At 39.8% G+C, this 19,144-nt stretch overlaps 1 protein-coding gene across 7 annotated transcripts in view; it reads left to right on the top strand.

The window, feature by feature from the left end:
- LOC105940370 (protein MTSS 1) overlaps nt 1-19,144 on the top strand; it is a 61,460-nt gene that overhangs the window by 29,878 nt on the left and 12,438 nt on the right. For 4 of the 7 annotated variants that reach the window (XM_021308683.2, XM_036130778.1, XM_012882886.3 and 1 more), the window contains 4 exons: nt 10,154-10,238; nt 11,597-11,688; nt 11,894-11,968; nt 13,299-13,310. In XM_021308683.2, coding sequence (XP_021164358.2) covers nt 10,154-10,238; nt 11,597-11,688; nt 11,894-11,968; nt 13,299-13,310 — 264 coding nt within the window. The remainder of the gene's footprint in view (nt 1-10,153; nt 10,239-11,596; nt 11,689-11,893; nt 11,969-13,298; nt 13,311-19,144) is intronic. The other 3 variants (XM_036130780.1, XM_021308681.2, XM_021308689.2) reach the window with 1 other exon arrangement.

Below are 19,144 nucleotides of genomic sequence, written 5' to 3'. Positions count from 1 at the left end.
TTCACTCCCTGTCTCTCTCTCTCTCTCTCTCTGGCCATCTCATGACACGGCTAATCCCCTCATTGCTATCTTTTAACTGGTCAGATTCGGTGCAAACGGATACATGTAGCTTGATCCTGGCACAATCCATGTAGGAATAAAGGCCTATTTTTGTGCGTCGTTACAGATCTCTGATGTCACTCCAGATTAATCTTGCCAACCCTTTTAACAGAGGACATTTATCTACAACTGCTTGGTGTGAAACAACAAGATCACACGGACAGTAGGCGCAGCTTTTATCGCTGTGATGCATGAAGTTTGCATATATGACACATCTTTTACTATCGCGTCACTAGAGAAAGTATTTGCAAAGATACAGCTCCTGTTAATCGGCATGAACTTTCCCATGGCATAGAGTCTGCTTCGGTTGGGGGGTTTATTTTGGTCTTGACTTTGACCGCCCATTGAACTAGGCAACTGCTTATTGACTGGATTAAGTCAGACACTGTAAAAACACTTCAGAGCTTTCTTTATACATGAAGGGCGATTGGTTGAGAGCAGAATACTTGGAGGTTACTGGGAGAAGACCGAAAACCAAACATAAAGGGAAAAGAATGAAGTACACTGAAAAGGCCAGAGACATTGAAGGATCACAACAAAGTATTCAAACACTTTATTCACTGCCGTCTGTATCCGAAAGCTATGCACGTTCTGGCCAGTTTGTGTAAATTTGCTCTTCAAAGATGCCCGAGGACTCTTTATGGGACAGGATTCTGTTAAAGACACACTGTAATGGTCGTCTTCTGTCTCCCTTCGTGTGAGGTCTACGGTCTGCTATCGAGGATGCAACATAATGAACTCGGCTGCTTTAGGAACGTTGGGGATGTGCAGTTCTAAGTTAAATCCTGGTTTTACCTTAAGGCAATTTATATTAAGAGGCATTTTCTGCCTTTACTCCGACCATTTGTCACCAGATGCTAAGCAGTAATGCCACTGCAGCAGCGTCGGAGAAGCTGTTGCTACATCAGAGTTAAAAGCTGGATACCTAGGATAGATTCACTACATTGTAAATCCAATACATCTGGAAAAGTATAATAAGCAAATTTTAGCCACACATAGCCTGGTCTTTATAAAAACAAATATCTCCCCCGTCGTTTTTAAAAATATTTTTTAGAAATGTTTTCATCACACACAATTGTATAAATTCACCACTGACCGTTGTTTTAAATATGCCAGACGCGTAGGGGCAATGTACCAAAGCTAAAACCTGTGTCAATCAGTCAGAGTCCTTCAAAATAAAAGTGATGTACAGGGTAAACTCAGAGCCATCGGGGCTTTTACTAGTTGCCAAAGCATCAAGTAAGCGAGGCGAACATGTAAGAGCAGAACGTTAACCCCTTCTATGAGTCCCCTCGGAGTGCGTTTTTCTGAAGGAGGAAAAGATCGGCAACACAATGTTGCTTGGGTTGGAGTCTCCCTGAAAAATTTTAATGCGACATTAAACATACCGTGAAGCACTTTGAATCATCTTGTTACTGAAAAGTGCTTTATAAATAAACTTGCCTTGCATTGTTAAGAGAACCGATAAGACTAAAGCTTGTCGGTACATTGTAGCCCCGGGGCCGTTTTGATACCGGGTTTCGGTACCCATTCCTAATGGCTGCACATGTGACGTTAGCGTAGGGCTGGACGATAATTCAATAACGATATATATCGATCAATAGACGTATGGTTCAATATAAAAAACAGGGTTCAATAAAAAGTTCAATAAAAGAACAGTGCATTCTAGCCTATCATGTAGGTTAAAACTACAGTCATTGCATCCTCCCAGCCAATCACAAACCCAGGAAAGCTCGTGTTCTTTTTTCTTTTTTTAACACTTACAGTTTTCGTAAAAAGTTGGTTGAAAAAAGGGTTGTGTTTGAATCCATTTATTTAAAATTAGCTCATTAAACAACAGCATAAAATGGCCAGGACTGCACTTAAAATGTATATTTTGAATTATTTTCATAAATATTGATATCGATCAATATTTCTATTTTATCTATATGCTTTTATTCTATATCGTTCAGCCCTACGTCGGCACCATGATTCGGCAGACCCTAAAACTCATCTTGTTATGTACACATGCAGGCTCAACTACATGGTTTAATGGATTCTCCACTATGGCCGGGGTTTTCGGGATCATTCGTTTTAGGGATGTAAAACACCATTTACATGTACATAAAAGGCATAACCGCATAAAAATATATCCGTTTTCCCAGATATCCGGCTACGTGTGGACTATGTCTTAAAGGGATTTTCCCAACAGGTGACAAGAGGTTATAAAAGACTAATGACAGCTGTGGTCAGGATTAAAACCTGGTGTTTTAGCAGTGATTATTTCTCAGAGTTTACACTCTGGAACCATATAATAATCACTTCAGGCAGAGGAAATTAGTAACATTTAGAGATATTTATTACATTAATCTGTCCTAAAGGAGCAGAACTACCGCATCAGAGGTCTGTGAACGCCAGAGGAAATGTTCTAGTCTAATCTGTGGGGTTTTTTTTCTACCTACACTACATCAGCTGCTGAAAGGTTTATAGCCACTGTCTGTTTCTGCAGTGTATTTTAATAATAACCCAAATGTTTAGATGGTGAGATCCCTTGGAACCAGAGCTGCATGGCTGCCATCAAAATATCAACGTATTTCAGCATCGAAATCTCAGTAGTGCAGGAGTTGTGATAATGGAAAAGAAAGAAAACACGGAAATGGTGCGTATCATGATCAATATTTGATATTAATATTGCAATGGTATATTTTGATGGACATCTTACAGTCCTACTTGAGACAAAAACAAAACATGCTTTGCCTTAAAACTGGCTACTTTCTGTGTGATCCAAGCCACTCTAATATTACCCAGCATATAGAAACATCCTCATCATTTCCCCTCTTCTCCTGCGGTCTCTTGTCCCGTGTTTGCGTGGCAGCTGTTGGGAGCTGTAGTCAGACGGTCCAGAGCTTTTCGACGTCAGCACTCGTCACACTACAGCAGGTGCGTGTGTTTGCACGCCCACATGCTGCATGTGTCTCTGCTGGTTGAGGCTAGACTTGCTGTCTGGTGTGTGTGCGAGTGTGGAAAGGCAACACAAGACAGACAAGCTGACTCTCTGTCAACAGATATAGATGAGGAGATGAGTTCAATGTCCAAAGAAAGCCAGGCCCCAACTAAAGGGGCCTGGCTTTCTGCGTGTTGGCCTGTAAGACTGTTTCAAATGATATTTATGTAGTTCAACTTACTCAACTCCTTCTCACTGGTATTTGATATATCAGCAAAGCATCAGAATGACTGGCTGACTGAGGAGCCAGTTCGTATCTGTGTTGTGTGGGCGGACCAATCTGGGCTCACCAACTGCTCAGCTAGAACCCCCCTGTGTATTGCTGTTATGCATTTCCTTTGCTGCTAAAGACAAAAACTCATTTTCAACCTAAATCTTACTGATTGTGCAGCTGCAAATTAGGCATTAATGTAACTCCAAGGTCCTGAAAGGTGATGGTAGAGGGCTGTATCGCATAATATCAAGGAAGACTATGGAGTCTCACAATTTGGACAAAATCGTATTTGTTTTTAAAGGCTCAAATGAGACGCAGATCACATGATTCTCCATGCTTATTGGCACCACTGGCCACTTAGGGTCCCCAGAACAAATTTAAAGCCATCTACATGGTTGGATTGGTGACAGACCTGGAAAAACTCCTATCGCTCCTCCCGAACAAACCTGAAACTATACAGTTTGCTAAATACTCTTTGGACTTGAACTGGACCTGAATACTTTGGTCAGATGAGACCGAGGCCTGTCCACACAGAAGCGAGATTAGGTGTATCTATAACTTGCTTGCGCCTCACTCTCACAAATAACAAACATGGCGCCGTTACAGCTGATTCTACCGCTCCTCTTCTACATCCATGAGCTCCAACTTGCTCCAGAGAATCAAATTAACCACCTGCTTATGGATCAACATCGGAGGAAAAACGAGAATGTGACTGTGTTTACTTCACACGAGTTTGCTGCGCGTACGTGTTTCTGTGGCGGTGTCACAGCGCCCCCAATGGACCCGGCATACGTACTGCAGTGTTTTCAGTGGTGCAGGGAAAATTTACAGCCTGGAACTGAATTTATGCTTCCCCTTCTTTTCCTCAAGAACGGTGCTGACTTGTGATTGGTAGTCTCCAATTAGGAAGAGCAGTGGCGCAGAGTGAGAAAATAGTCAAATTTGTTTATACAACCCTATGTTCAGCTAAATATACCTAGAAGGAATATTTACTTCAAGACGTTACATAAACTATGGAATGTGGAAAAGCCTCTCATGTACCTTGACAAGTATGGTGAAGGACCTGTAATGATGTGGGCTTTTCTCTGTCCAAAGCTCCAGGGGAGCCTTTTAGTATATTGAATTATGGGCTCTGAAACACCAAAAAATTGTAAGTTAAAAAAAGTAATGTGCTGATTTATCCACGACATAATCATTCGCAAAAAGCGTTTCACCCATATTTTTGGGTGACCACTGCTCTGTTTGAGTAAACGGGGAATGTACGGAGTTTTGTGGCTTTAGTGTGCAGGGTGCCTCTTCAGCTCTGTAATTACCGACTCCCCAGATCTCCATACCTCTGTCCAGCTGGGGGAGCGTATGTTTGTGTGCACCCAGCTGTATAGGATCCTCAGTCTCTTATCTGCCTAACCACTGGCCCGTAGTTAACAGCGGCCATCTGTTGCCCATGCACAGAGTCGGCCATGGCCAACTTCTCTGATCTACTAGTAGCAGTTTCTCTTTCTCTCTTTTACATGCATGTAGAGAACTATTCATCATTTTGACTTTGTACCCATTTCTTCGACCCCCCCTTCATTTAAAAAGCGCGATTCTTCCTTCCTATTAGAGTTCCCTCAGCTTCCAAATGGAAACAGACGTCCGTTTAAAATCCAAGTATTTATAGTCAAATGACAGCCAGAAAACACTAACAGAAACGAACCTATGTAGTTTTAGTTGTTAGAATTTAGCTTCGGAGTGATTCTATCAAACGCGTTGAGTACAATTTGGTTTATTATCTTCAAAACTCCAACACTTGGCCTAAGATCTGATGTAATGGCAGTAATTGGGCAACTTAAGCATTTTCATATCATGTAATTTTGCATTAAGCGTACATTGCATGCTTACATCAGAGCAGCAAACCATATTATATTGCTTCCTGCTGCACTGATGCTATTATGACTGAAGGCTTTCAAATTGCATGAAACTGAGTCCCATTTTACCCGCAACCTGAAATTTTATCTTTGTGTGTGAATACAGACAAATGAAGGAAATTTGTCCCTCTATCTGTAATTGTCCCGTGTTAAGTATCACAAACCATGCCACTTCCAGGGAGTTTTCTTTGGACCTTTTGTTTTATTACGAGGTTTTATGTGACTAAGATAAGATAAGATAAGACTAATATGATTTTGAATCCCGTATTGTTTTTTTTTTGTGCGGTTGGGTTTTTTGTCCGTACAACTATTGACGTCCATCGGGTGAATGTTACCAGTAAAGATAAATCTAATTGGTTTCTATAAATTTCTGCAGAATTTCCTAATTTATTGGCTTTTTACAGACCTCTCTTTTTGAAAATTTAAAGAACCAGTCTTGACTGGGCTGAGGACAGAGAAATATCTGGCAGCTTGATTTAACTTTGCCATCTAATTGCTCTGTTTCTGTCGTTGGCACTTATATATTCTTCACAAGAGCAGAGAAACCAGCTCTTTTAGTTGAGGTCGCGAGAACAAAGTTCTAGCTGGTAGGTGTTTCATATTTAACTAAGATGCAGAACTCCCAGCAAGTCTTCAGAGGTCTCTCCCAAACCAGGGATGCCAGAACTGAACGGTGTCTTTTTGCTCCTGCAGCCCTGGGAGACAAAACAAATGTCTCTGATCTTGCAATTATGTGTTGGCCTTTATGCAGGCTCTGAGAAAATAAAATCCATCTCCCCATCCTAAATACCTCCATGAGCTTTCCACACTCCAGCTCACACAGAACCCTCTAGACATCAGAAATCACAACAAATGTCTATTTTGAATCCTTTAGGCGTCATTGTTTGAAGCTATTGACAAATTGGTAAAATGTAAAATGACATTTCTGTTCAGTTGCTACAGTTACCTAATAGGAATTATTTAATTCATCAAATGTTGCTCTACTCGGACCCACCGTCTTTTTAAATGTGCATATCATTTTCAGTCAAAATTACAATACTATAAAACATTAAAATATTTTCTAGATTTAAAATTTTAAATCTACAAATTGGCATAGCAACAGCATTATACACCATTTTTAAAGTGGTTAATTTGGTGTGAGGAAACCGTTTCATTCCCCCCAAGCTAACATGGTGCACAGCAGCTATTTACACCACGCACGCATACAAGGTTTGTTCTGACGGCGAGGCTGTTGTGCCAGGACAGTATTTGTATATTTGTGTTTGTCACTGGCAAATGGAGCTGCAAAGAAGTATTTTCATCTTTGTGGAGCCCTCATTGCCAGACAGGGTAGACTAAATGTTCGAAGCAGAAGAGCTGCAACTAACGCACAACATGTAAACATGTTTTTCCACTTCCCATTTAGAGAACAACAGAAAAAAATCTGATTTTAGCGAAAAATCTTAATGGAGTATCAATCCTGGTAGTGTGAACTTAGCCTAAGAAAGGTAAGTTATTGGAGCTCGAGTCTACTCTGATTTCATGCTCACACGTTGCCATTTCATCCATTCCTACTTTCTTTTCATATATACCCAAAACATTTTGTAGCGATGCTCCTACAACATGGCACCAGTTCATTTTATGCTCACTTCACACATGATTTAATTTCCTTGTATATGAACATGCTATTTCCATTTACTCTGCTTCCGAGTCCTGCCCAGTCCAACTCTAACCCAATAAGGCAGATTACGATTGGTGATCAAAAGAAACTAACTCTCGAGGGACTTTCTGCAGATACATATTTATTGGAATAATATAACCTTTACAGCCCACCAGCGGTGAAATGGCAAGATTCACTTTGAGTTGTTGATCAAAGGGAGTATGAAACGTTCCCCTGGCTGGTATAAAGAGTCCATTGGTTGATAGAAAATGTCCCGTGGTAGATGGCACCATTACATACCAGAAAATCTCAAACCACCAGTCGGTTGTGGCAGATGACCATTCACACTGAGCCTGGTTCTGCTGGAGGTTTCTTCCTGTTAAAGGAGATATAAAGCTACCAAATAAAGGGGCAAAATTCCTAGCACACACTTTAGTTAGTTACTTGCAAGCTGAAGATACAGTTACTATAGGATACAGTAACAGTTAAGAAAAATCCTCTGTATGGAGAGGAAGTAAATCCAAATACCTGCTCCAATGGCACAGGGGCAGTGAGCAAGACCCATATATGGAGGCCTTATTCCCTAACTGAGGTTCTTTGCCGCATGTCTTCACCCCCCACCCCCAAAAACCCCTTTTCTTGTCAGCCTACTGCATGAAAAACAAGCCACTAGTTCCATTAAAAACCCAGAAAAAAAATAATAAAACAAAACTCTCTTTTGTTATTGTATTGTAATTTCATTCATTGGGTACTGACGAACACGGAGCGTAACGAAACGGTGTACCTCTGAGAGCTTAAACAAATCACAGCCAACATTCACTGCACAGATAATAGAAAGCAGACACATAAAAACAAAAAACAAATAAATCATAAAAGAATAACAGCAGTCGGTGACGCATTGGAGCAGAGAACTGTGTAGCAAAGCTGATGGCAGTAGTTTAAAAAGTTAATGTAGAGGGTATGGTGGGTCTGTAAGAGCGTCCAGGTTCCGGTTATTGCAGCTGGAGACAATATTTGTTGTTCTGTGTATTGGATCTAGACGATGTTCCAATCTATTGCACAGATTTAATCACCCTTAATGACTTTGGGTCTAGACCCTTGAGAAATTGAATGATAAACTGCCCTGTTTTGGTTTGTGGCCTCTCCATGGGAGTGTTGCATCAAGCAGCCACACCCACAAGAAGAAGCGCTCACAGTGATGGAGACGGGGGGGCCGCACGGAGGGCTGGATATTATGACTGAACAAATCATCGCAGGGCTGAATGAACACCATCGTCTTGTGCAGCAACAGTGAGGTCTTTGCAACAGCCCCGCCCTCTGTGAAAACAAGCTCGCAAAAAAAGGAGGACTCTATCAAACAGAGAAGGGCTTAATACTGTCCTCGGGGACTCTTACAGGATATTAAATGTCATTGAATAGTATAACAAAGATCTAATTTGCTAATCAGCAGTTGACAAAAACTTGTAAAGATGAACAACAGAGAAGAGCAAAGCAGATTTGTATTGTGCGAGGACAAGGAGCTCATTCATAAACCCCAGCGCTACTATAACAACACTATGCAGCGCGGTTTTATTGCTGCGGTAACATGCCAGTAAGCCCATGTTGTATCGGTTATAAAAGCATTCACTGTTTGGACAGAGCTGTAACCAGAGCTTTGTTTTCGTTAAAACAACTCCCTCTGTTTTACGTTAATGTGCGTTAGGAATTCCTTTCACACCTCGAGTTTCCAGTTTAGAAGTTCAACACTTCGGGATGGTATGTTCATTACTATAATTATATTTACACAGTCCAGACAGGTTGGCTGGAAGCATCTCACGCGAGCTGAGCGGAGGAACCTGAAAATGTCACAATCTGAAGCCATCCTCATGGGGCTGTAGCTGCAGAGGTGGCAGTGTGTTTTTTGTTTGGGCATTGGAGGCGACAGCAGCAGCAACTTGCATGTGTTGCAAGCCGATTGTCTGTTGGCGTTTTGATATTAACATGGGTGGGAGTGGCAGGGTGAGGGACAGCGATGTATGGATCTCTGCATGCTGGAAGGACTGTGCAGTGGGCCGGGTGGCTCGCTCAGTCGGAGATTTAGTTTCTCAGAAGAGCGTCCCAGTCACTCCCCCACACACACACAGTATAGAGTGTCTGTCTGTTTATGAAGCACAACGCTGTGACTCAAGGTTTCCCCGGCCGTCGCGTCTCTATATTGGCTCTGACACGCAGCGAAATAAACGCCACACACCGCGGTCCCACAGAGAAGCTATTGATTCATACTGAACATCTAGACAATAGTTCTGCCAATCAACGTCACATCACTGCCGGTGGACGGCTGCTTAGCCTGTGGAGGAGGAATCGGATGCTGTAACCAGTCACCTTCTACTTCCAACCTTTTTGTTTCTCCTCAACTCAATAAGCTGGTTGTTTGTGGCAGATTCTGGCATATTTGTGAGGTGGTTGACTCAGATGGAGGTAACGTTCATGAAAGTCCTACCTTTTTTTTTTTTAATGCTTGTCTCAGCGTTAAAGAAGGTTGTTTTGTCATTGACCTCAGCAGCTTTTTGTACACCATATTTTATTACCATTTAATCTTGTGACGTACCACAACTGCAAAGGACAGCCGGCAATTTCCTGTCTGTCTTCTCCCACAGGAAGTTGATAACAAGGAAATTCATGAGACCCTCGCAGGGATTCGTGTTTAATTGAGATCAGGTTTTCTGCAGTTTTCCCTATTGAAAGATTATTCAAGTAAACCCCTCTGCAGGTTTTTAAAGTAAACGGTTTGCTGTACAGATCAAACGCCTGACATTTATAGTAATTCAAACATTTATGCTTTTAGGTCTAGCTGATATTTTCTTCTGGATTAACCTGCTTCAAACTCTTCTTCTGACACCATACGGTGTTTTCCTGATGGATTTTTGCTAAAACTCCCAGATATCGTCCTTTTTTAGGCGTCTTTTAGTTGTACTGGCTAAAAGTGTGACATATGTCATTTCAAATTGCTCGTGAACCTTTTTTGTTGCACACGTTTTCCTTCCACCAAACTTTCCAGTAACATCCCAGGATACAGCCCTTTTTGACCGACCTGTTTCATAAGCAATAATCTTTTGTGGCCTGAATGTTGATGAATGTCTGTTGAACAAATGTCAAGCTGACATGCCAGCAGTTTCTCCCATGTCTGTGTTGGCTGGCATTTCTTGTAAGGATATAAAAATTTAATTACTGTGTGTGGGGGGGGGGACTTTCTGTAATATTCTGATTTATTTAGATGCATCTGTATGAAACCTTTTCATTTTGTGTTCCTCATTCATTCGTTTCTGTTTCAGGTGGCACCAGAGACATCGGGTCGGCGTTGACCAAGATGTGCATGAGGCATCGCAGCATAGAGGCTAAACTCAAACAGTTCTCAATGTAAGAAAAATCACACTACCGCCGTCCGCGTTTTGACATTTCTGGTGCGTGGGGGCGACGGCGACCCTTGTTGTGGAATGCCGGGGAGGGAGACGACGTGTGTGTCTGGCAGCATGTGCATGCATAATGTCACAGGAAAGATGCACACACCATAACTTTCTGCTGTGCCCCCCCTCCCATTACCACACACATCCCAGACAAGAGGCTCTTTAATTTCACTTGGCATTTCACTAGAGATTCCTTTTGGATCTCCATAGCAGGGGCCGTACACGCCGGGGGGGGGGGGGGGCTGCCATCAACAACCACCCACTGACACACACTTTGTGGAGATGTCTGCAAGAGGGAGAGGTCTAATTTTAGCCCGGCGCGCGAAGGTTGCAGCTGTCCGCATTTCACACACTTTACAAATGTGTCTCGGGAGACGTTCATGCTTGGGTAATGATTGACAGACGTAACGGCTCCAGCTTAATACTTCCTCCTGTGACACACAATCAGACAATTGCAGACTCTTTCTTTTTTCTTTTTTTTTCACTATCTGTGTTTTTTTAACCTCCCTGTCTGTCTGTCTGTCTGTCTGTCTGTCTGTCTGTCTGTCTGTCAATGATTGACGTGAGATTATATGCCACATAAATAAACCAGACTAGATGTTTGTGCATTTTTCCAAGTCTGACAGTCTGCTTTCCTATTGGACGATATATAGACCAGCTATCCTACATTGTTTTCTTGATCGTGATTGCGTTTCATTTTATAGCCCATCATAAAATGTTAAATAATTGTGATGCGAAAAAGAAAATGTTAAATGGTTTTCAATTGTTTTACTAATAGAAATCTGAAAAGTGTGGCATGCATTTCTATTTAGCCTAGTTTTGCAGTACTCAAGTTTGCTGTAGTTACAGCTGCAAGTCTTTTTTGTCTTTCTTATGCCTCTGCAAGCTTTAAGATTTTTGTCAATTCTTTGCAAAAATAGCTCAATATCAGTCAAAATGAATGGAGAGCACTGAAACTCTGAGGCGTTCACAACACAGCTGCACTAATGCTGAGGTTAAATTATACACATAATTTACTGGATTATATTTAGGGGTGTTGGAGTAAAGGGTGCAGAACAAGAGTGCACGTGGTGGTAAGAATAGTTTTCACGGCCCTGTATGTTCAAAGTTTGATGATCTCTCTATTGTTCCTTGATGCCAACATAGTTTAATCTTGCAAGAGCTCACTGCTTTAATCGGAGTATCAGTTATTCCCTTTGAAATAGACAGCTGAAGCGCAGAAATGGAGAAACAAATGTGGCTTTTTTTGCAGGTGATTTAAACAAATCTGACTGTCCTCAGATCAGAAGTGACAGACCTCTTGTTTCACAGGGGCTTCCTGGAGGGTCTGATCAACCCGCTGCAGGAACAGATGGAGGAGTGGAAAAGGGGTGTCAACACTTTAGACAAAGACCATGCAAAAGGTGAGGTAACAAATGAAATTGTGCTAAAATACTCTCAGCTAAAACAAATCATGGCCATTTTCATCCATTTGAGTCACAGTTTGCCTGCATCTGTTCACTCGTGTCGTTGTTTCTGCTCTTGAACCAAACATCTTGGTTTATAAATCCTGTTAAGTGAGCGGCGAAACAGCAGAGTGACCCCTGTTAATTGGTCTGTTTGTAACAGAGTACAAACGAGCTCGACAGGAAATCAAGAAGAAGTCCTCAGACACGCTAAAACTTCAGAAAAAGGCGAAAAAAGGTAAGAAAAGCCATTTTTGCAAAAGGATGCAACCAATTGCATTTAACGTGGTAGTGTCTGTCTGTGGACAGTGGAGAATTAACAATTCACCAATCCTGCCAAATAGTTTTTCTATCCAGCTCTCTGTGCAGATGAATATTCAACTTCAGGTTTACATCTTGTCAAATAAACAAACCTTATCGTTGGATAATTTATTATTAGGTCTGGAAACATGGTTTGTTAATTAGTTTCTAACTGTTGGTGTATGTAGCGACAGAACGGCGACAGGTAAGTTTATTGAAACGAAGCGGCTGTTTTTGCCTTAGCAGGTATGTTATTGTTAGCCCAGGCCCCAGGCTTGATTTTTTTTTTTTTTTTTTTTTTTTTTTTTTTTTTCCATTGACCTCTGGAGGAATTTGTCTTCTTGAAACATTCAGCCCGCTAGCTGTTGTGCCTCATTTGTTTCTGACCAGCAGGTTCTAAATGTGCGCTTACAGTTGTTTTGGTACAGGTAATGCTTTTAACGCTGCTTTAAATGTTAGATTTTCATTTGGAACCAAACGCTGTTGTGAGTAAATGGAAAAGCTGATGAGACGAACATACCAAGAAAATGGCACAGAGGAATAAATGATCTGAATAAACGATTCTATTCTAATGGACAAATGTCTAAATCGGGGCTGACTTTTATTGTGACAGCATGCGTAGTGTTTTCCTACTGATTAGGTTGTGCAGCTCTGGTAAGGCTAAACATTGCCTTACTTGGTAAACACAGTGAGAAGGCAGGGGCCCGTTCCCTCTGCAGTCCCCTTGGCTCGGGTTTTACATACTCGCTCACCTAACTGGAAAATAATACTGCGCATAAAACGACAGCTGGCCGGCAATCATTGTAGCCTGTTTAGGGATTTGTATTGGTTTCAGATTTAAATTAGTGTTTCCTTGTGGGTACTTTATTTTTTTCAGACACATTATCTCAAGGAACGGAAAGAGGGGAATTGGTTCTGTTCGGTTTTGCCGTCTTTTGTGGCGTAGATGAATGAGCCTGTCAGCACAGCACAAAGTGTTGGATCATTACTAGAATAACAAATTAAAGACGATACAAAGTCATTCCGTATCTGCTTTGATAGCATTTAATAATGTATGGCTAACAGCTGACAGTGTTGTTCATTCAAAGCAACATACCTTTTACCTTCCATTTTCCTTTTCTCATGATTGAATGCTTAAACAAGGTTTTAGACACGTACATAAGCACACATCCATTTGATAGATGAGTGTTTAGAGCTGGAAGTTCCTCAGTTCATGTGGATCTTTTTCTCTCCCTGCCCCCCTGTGGTTCTGATATTCTTCACTGCAGCAGATAATCATGGTAAGTCACTTTATAGACAATATTTACAGTTTTGCTTATGCTACAAGTTATCAAGCATCTTGGTTTTATTGTGAATATTGTGCATTCTTATCTTTTGTAGAAACTGTAGCTACTTTTAGGGACTGTGGTAACATATTTATTCTATTTAGAGTTTGTCAATCTTCTTTTTTTAGGTTTGTGTATTGGAGTATAGAAGCATTTGGCTAGTTTTTTTTTTTTTTAGCTGAGAACTAAATCACAAAATGGTTCTTAAACAAGTCTGTACTTCACTGAATCACTAGCATTAATAAATAAAATGCATTTCAGTTAGTCCTTGAAACCTTGCAATGCATTTTATAAATAAAAGAAAAACACAAATTTGTATTTGAAAAGGAATTCCCACGTTCGCTGAAGCCTCTGCTTCATTGTTAAATATACAAGGTTCCCAGTCTGGAAAAGTTTGAAATTGTTTTATTAATTATAAAATAAAAAAACAACAAAAAATGTGTTATCCATTCATCCATCCATCCATCCTTCAAGGTCACACATTTAAAGCCTGACAGCTCTTAAAGTACTTGCTACAAATTGATTTTAAACATACTCAAATGTTTTAATGGACTTAGGTCTTTACAATAAGTTTGTAGTTAAATATGGAAACATGACATGTAAAATTGTGTAGAAACTGTTAATAGATAGTATATAAAGTATAGATTAGTAGAAACTATTAGGGGTCTGTAAGTGTTTACAAACCCTCATGGCTTTGTTAAAGCTGATATCACCTTTAACAGCGTGATTAGGCTTCATGTCCAAGCTTTACAGCTGTCCAGAGCTTGGACTTTTGACTAAAGGCGACCTAAGACTAGGTACTTTTTCTCTTCTTACTAGCTTTACACTGCTATGTCTCATCTCAAAGAGCTCAGGCAGCTTGAGCTGACACAGGTCAAGATCTCTGTTGTCGTGTACCACAGTAATATCCATATCTGTAAATGCCACAGGGTGAAAAAGCCCTCCATCTTTTTTCTGTATCTGGATATTTTACTTTGTACCTCCCACAACTGATCCAGTTTTATATGTTACAGAATCATACCTCCAAGTTAAACCAGTTGTCTGGTTGGAGTCCATCACTCTCTCTATTCACTGCACTGATTTATGTTTGCAATACAGGACAACAAAAATGTCCCTTACAGTTGAGCACAAAATTATTCATACTGCTGCTCAGAGGTGGAATTATTTAATTTTTTTTCCTGGTAGAAAATGAGACGTTCTCTCAAAAGATAATGAAACAATTTTTTTATTTACATTTTATTAAAAATAGCATGTGGAAAACATTCAACACATTACAGCAACTGCTAACAGACTTTTGCATGTTTTCACTGGCTTTGATTATTCACCTTTGGTGATGAGCTCTAAATCTTTGGGGTTGGAAGGTCTCACAGCAGTCACCCTAATCTTTAGCTCCTTCAACAGATTCTCTGTCAGATTGTAGTCAGGACTCTCGTCTAAATTTTTAATCTTTAAATACTGAAAAATCAAGTTGGTAAAAAGATTTAGGAATCTGAAAAGTCAACAACTTATGAAATAAGAGAAAGTTTATACGGTAAAGAAACCGATTTGCTGAGAGGTGATTGTCATACTGACCTCAGAAAAATATCCAGCTGCTATAGAAGATTGCAAGACTAGATACTTATTCACCATATTTTACCTAACAGCACATTGCTTCGTAGTTGTAATAATAGGATTGCGGTATGGATGTGTGCATTTTAATTGAATAAGGAACATTTGTTTTCTCCCAAACATAACACATCATCCATCTTCTTCTACTCGGTTAGACGAGATCTGATGTTTTTCTGTCTCCTGAGAGTGTTTTCTCTGACCCAAAAGCCCAGCAGCACTCAGAAAAAGTCTAAAATTACAGCCTAATTTAATCATCGGCCATGTGAAAGCTGGAGCAGTTAATCCCATTTGTGTCTGCACATGTTTCTACATGTGTGCAGAATGAGGGACAGTTCAACCCCTCCAGTCAGATCAGTAAATACTGCAAAGATATAGTCAAATTCTTAAATACTTAAGCGTTTCATTCTGGCTGAATTTGTGCTCATAGTTGATAGAGATTATTGCGTAGCCACCACCTGCTGTACATTATTGGGTGTTAATATATTATGTTTTCGTTTTGTCCTTTTATTTTAATCTTGTTCATTGAAATAAAGGAGCAAGTAAACAAATGTAATATATATATATATATATATATATATATATATATATATATATATATATATATATATATATATATATATATATATATATATATATATATATATATAATATATATAATATAATATAATAACGTGACCAGCTTTTTTGGTAGCATGTTTTAAAGACCAGCGTCATTTACACCATTTCATGACTAGTCGTTATGAAATTATTGTAAAGTGTTCAGAGTCTATTCAAAAGATCGGTCTGCAATATGGATTACAAGCTCTTATTTCTCTTTTTTCGGAAAATTGTGGTGCAATTGACTGTGGAGGGTGCAAATCTTCAGTGTAGCTTGGTGAGTGATAGTCTAAAGCAGCTTCTGGTCGGTTCACCCCTTTGCCAATTGGTATGCTGATTTTTAGCTGTACAGTACACAGGCATTTCATCCCTACTTTCATTTCGGACCCATACACAAACCATTTCCCTTTGTGCACAAAGGGGACATATGCAAAATCCACTTTTTTTACCATAACATTTATTTTGTTGTGTACGTGATGTATCTTGGAGTGCAGAAAAGTTGAATATAGTCTGTCCAAATGCTGCATAAATATCTATATCTTTGAGTCATATTCTTCAGTCCGTTCTGTTCTCTATAAAAAGTTTTGAACTATTACCTCACAGTATTTGTACGGAGCTGCTAAACAATGTCATGCACCTCCAGCTTACCAATTTTGTGAATCTGATATTCTCTATTCTCTGACCTGTTTGGTGTCCAAGCTGAAGGATCCCAAAAGCTACAAAGGATAAATGAAAACAATTGGTTGTTCATTATGTCCCCCAGCATAGGCCTGCTACGAAAATGGCCTAACGTGGTGAAGTGGCCTGGAGGGGGCGGGGTGTGAAATGTCTCCTTCAGATTTAAACAGACATCACCAAAACCAGTTACTCCTAGACGCAGCTCAGAACAGGGGCAAAAAGGGGGAACATGGGGGTAAACTGAGGAATTTAGACCAAAGAATTGCAGCTCCACTTTATCCTAACTCAATGATTTTAATGTGAAAAGGAAGCACTGAAAAGTATATGTCCACTTTAAGCATTTTTGATTAATTACAGCGATAATAATAAGAAAGAGCTCAAATCCTCATTTCATTTAATGGGATATCATTTTCTGGAGATTTTGTATTATTACCAGCTATTTTCATTGATTGCAGTACTGATCCCCATTTTAGCCAGTTGACTCCACTAAAATATGACAGCTTCTGACTACTCATCAAACCGGTATAGCTCTAATCGACCTTCAGCTGTGGGATTTATTGGAGTCACATACCTGCATTTTATTACAGTTGGCTAGAAGCAGCTTATAGAAAAATCAGAAAGCTTAAAATCAGAAAGCAGTTTTCAAAGCAGGTACGAAATATTCCCAGGTTTGGTACATATTGACGCAAAGTGCTCACAGAATATCCAGTGACGGACAGCTTCTTTTCATACCTGAAAAGGTCAGGCACAAAAGCACCCAAACTGCAAAAGTAGAAATTGGCAGAGAACACCCACAACAGGAGATACAGAGTTGTAAGATAACTGAAGCCTACAACAACCTTTGGCCCAAGATCTTTATGTGTTGTCTCCGCTCATATTTGCAACATTTTCAGTATTATCAACATCATTGGTGTCAACTCTGTAAAAAAAAAAAAAAAAAATTGATTTATTATCAAGTGTATTTTTTTATACAGTTCTAATTGTGTTCTTGCATGTGTGTAGAATATTGCAGCTTTTGACGTAATCTTAATTAAGATGGTTGACTTACCAGTCTTTGACGGACCTGTAAGTGGAAGCATTCCCTGTCTGCTCTTGGACGCAACAGAAAAAATGGTAATAAAGAAAATATTTGGCTTTCTATTTGTCTTGAGCAATGTTCCTCAACTTATGGTCGCGTCTTTCCAAAACCACTTTGGTTATGTGAAGAAAGTTGATTGCCCCTGTTTGAAGGAGTTATGAAAAAAACACCTCCACACCACAGCAGCTTTGGCTTTAGGGTGGAAGAGTCGGCCTCGTCCAACATTTTTAAACATAAAGTGGACGTTTTGTCCTCAACTTTGCCTGAACTTTAAAGTGGAGCCTGCTTTCAGTCAGAACATATGTGTTGTCACGCCATGTAAAATGCATTAAAGCAGTTAATTTGCTTTCTGTAGTCTCAGCTCTTGGATACTTTTCTTTATAGATCCACATCACAGATGGTTTTCACATTATATTACAGTAATGATAGAGGAGCTGTTTATAATTAATGATTACAAGAGTATTTTAGATGTCAACTTATAAATAATGTCTAAGGATGGAAAATTATTTTGTCTGCAGGGACAATTATAATGAGGTAGGTCCTGCTGTGGAAAACAGACTAATGACTGAAGTCTGTTGGCCTGTTCAGATTCAGTCATACCCTTGCTCAATATAATTGTACGACGGTCTGATCAATAATACAAGAATGAAAAACATGCTGAAGGTTAGACTTTTCATTTAGGCTACAGTCAATTTACTTCACCATAGACCACCACTGCCTAAAATGCGTGCATAACTCACATTAGTTTTAAATCCACTGTACAAGTCTTGAGACGTGGGTTCTATATATTTAATTACAGAAGTACTTGTCTCTATGTTGCAACCCAGTTTTTATTGTTTTAGATAGATAGAAAAGAAGGTCCCTCCAGTGCTGTGAAAAAGAATTTGCCCACTGATGATGTTTTGTGGGTTTTTCCCCCTTTTCAGATGTGGTGTGGTTTTTAAGCTCATCAAAGAAATACCAGACAATAGGGTTGTCAAAATAACCAATATCGTGATATAATTGATATCTAAAGAAAAAACTCAAAGATAATCTTGTGCGTCAAAATTCTCGTTTGCCCAGATTGCCGCACTGTAATGAGCTCATCTCAACAATAATCTGCTGCTCGAAGTTTAAACTCTGCTAACAGATTGAGGACAGCCAGAAAAAACAAAACATGCAATCCCCTTAATAAAAACAACAACAAACACAACATCGTTGTTCAGAGGAATTTTCCCTATATACCAGACGGACTATAAAAAACTAATGTTGAAGAATACCCCATGCTAGCTACAAGCTAACGCTACAAGCTAGTGCTATGACAACGGCGTTTTGAGACCAATTTAAAAACTTTAGTAAAGCTCCTGGATCTCAGACAGTGCAGTATTAAATCTCTCGGCCAACGTAAGCTAATGCTACATGTTTAAATGTTAGCTTCATGGACACAGACAGCCCAGTGACGGGGTTCTGTTGGTCTGAGCTCCCCTGTCAAGATGCGCTTCCCAGGTGTGCAGTTCCCATCATGCATTCTACTGGAAATGCAGCATAGGAATATGTTAATCAGCTGATGGCTCAGACTGCTACTAGATAGTGTTGCAAGAAAACCAAACCTTCAGATGTTGCTGCAGGAACGAAAAAAGTAGTTTGAAATATTTTTGTTTGAAATTTTTTTCAAGTTTGAAAATACCCTACCAGACAAAGCTAGCCTCAGTACATGTAAAGTATAGTTTTTCAATTATTTAATTTGATAAGGGCACAAATGTTGCCCTTTGTGGTTTTAGCACTTTAATTATCTGTAATAATACCGGTTTGAGCAACAGTATCTCAATAAGATTTAATTACAGACTTT

Source organism: Fundulus heteroclitus, chromosome 3 (assembly GCF_011125445.2).
Source record: "Fundulus heteroclitus isolate FHET01 chromosome 3, MU-UCD_Fhet_4.1, whole genome shotgun sequence".
NCBI lineage: Eukaryota > Metazoa > Chordata > Actinopteri > Cyprinodontiformes > Fundulidae > Fundulus > Fundulus heteroclitus.
This window is presented reverse-complemented; position numbering and strand designations above follow the sequence as displayed.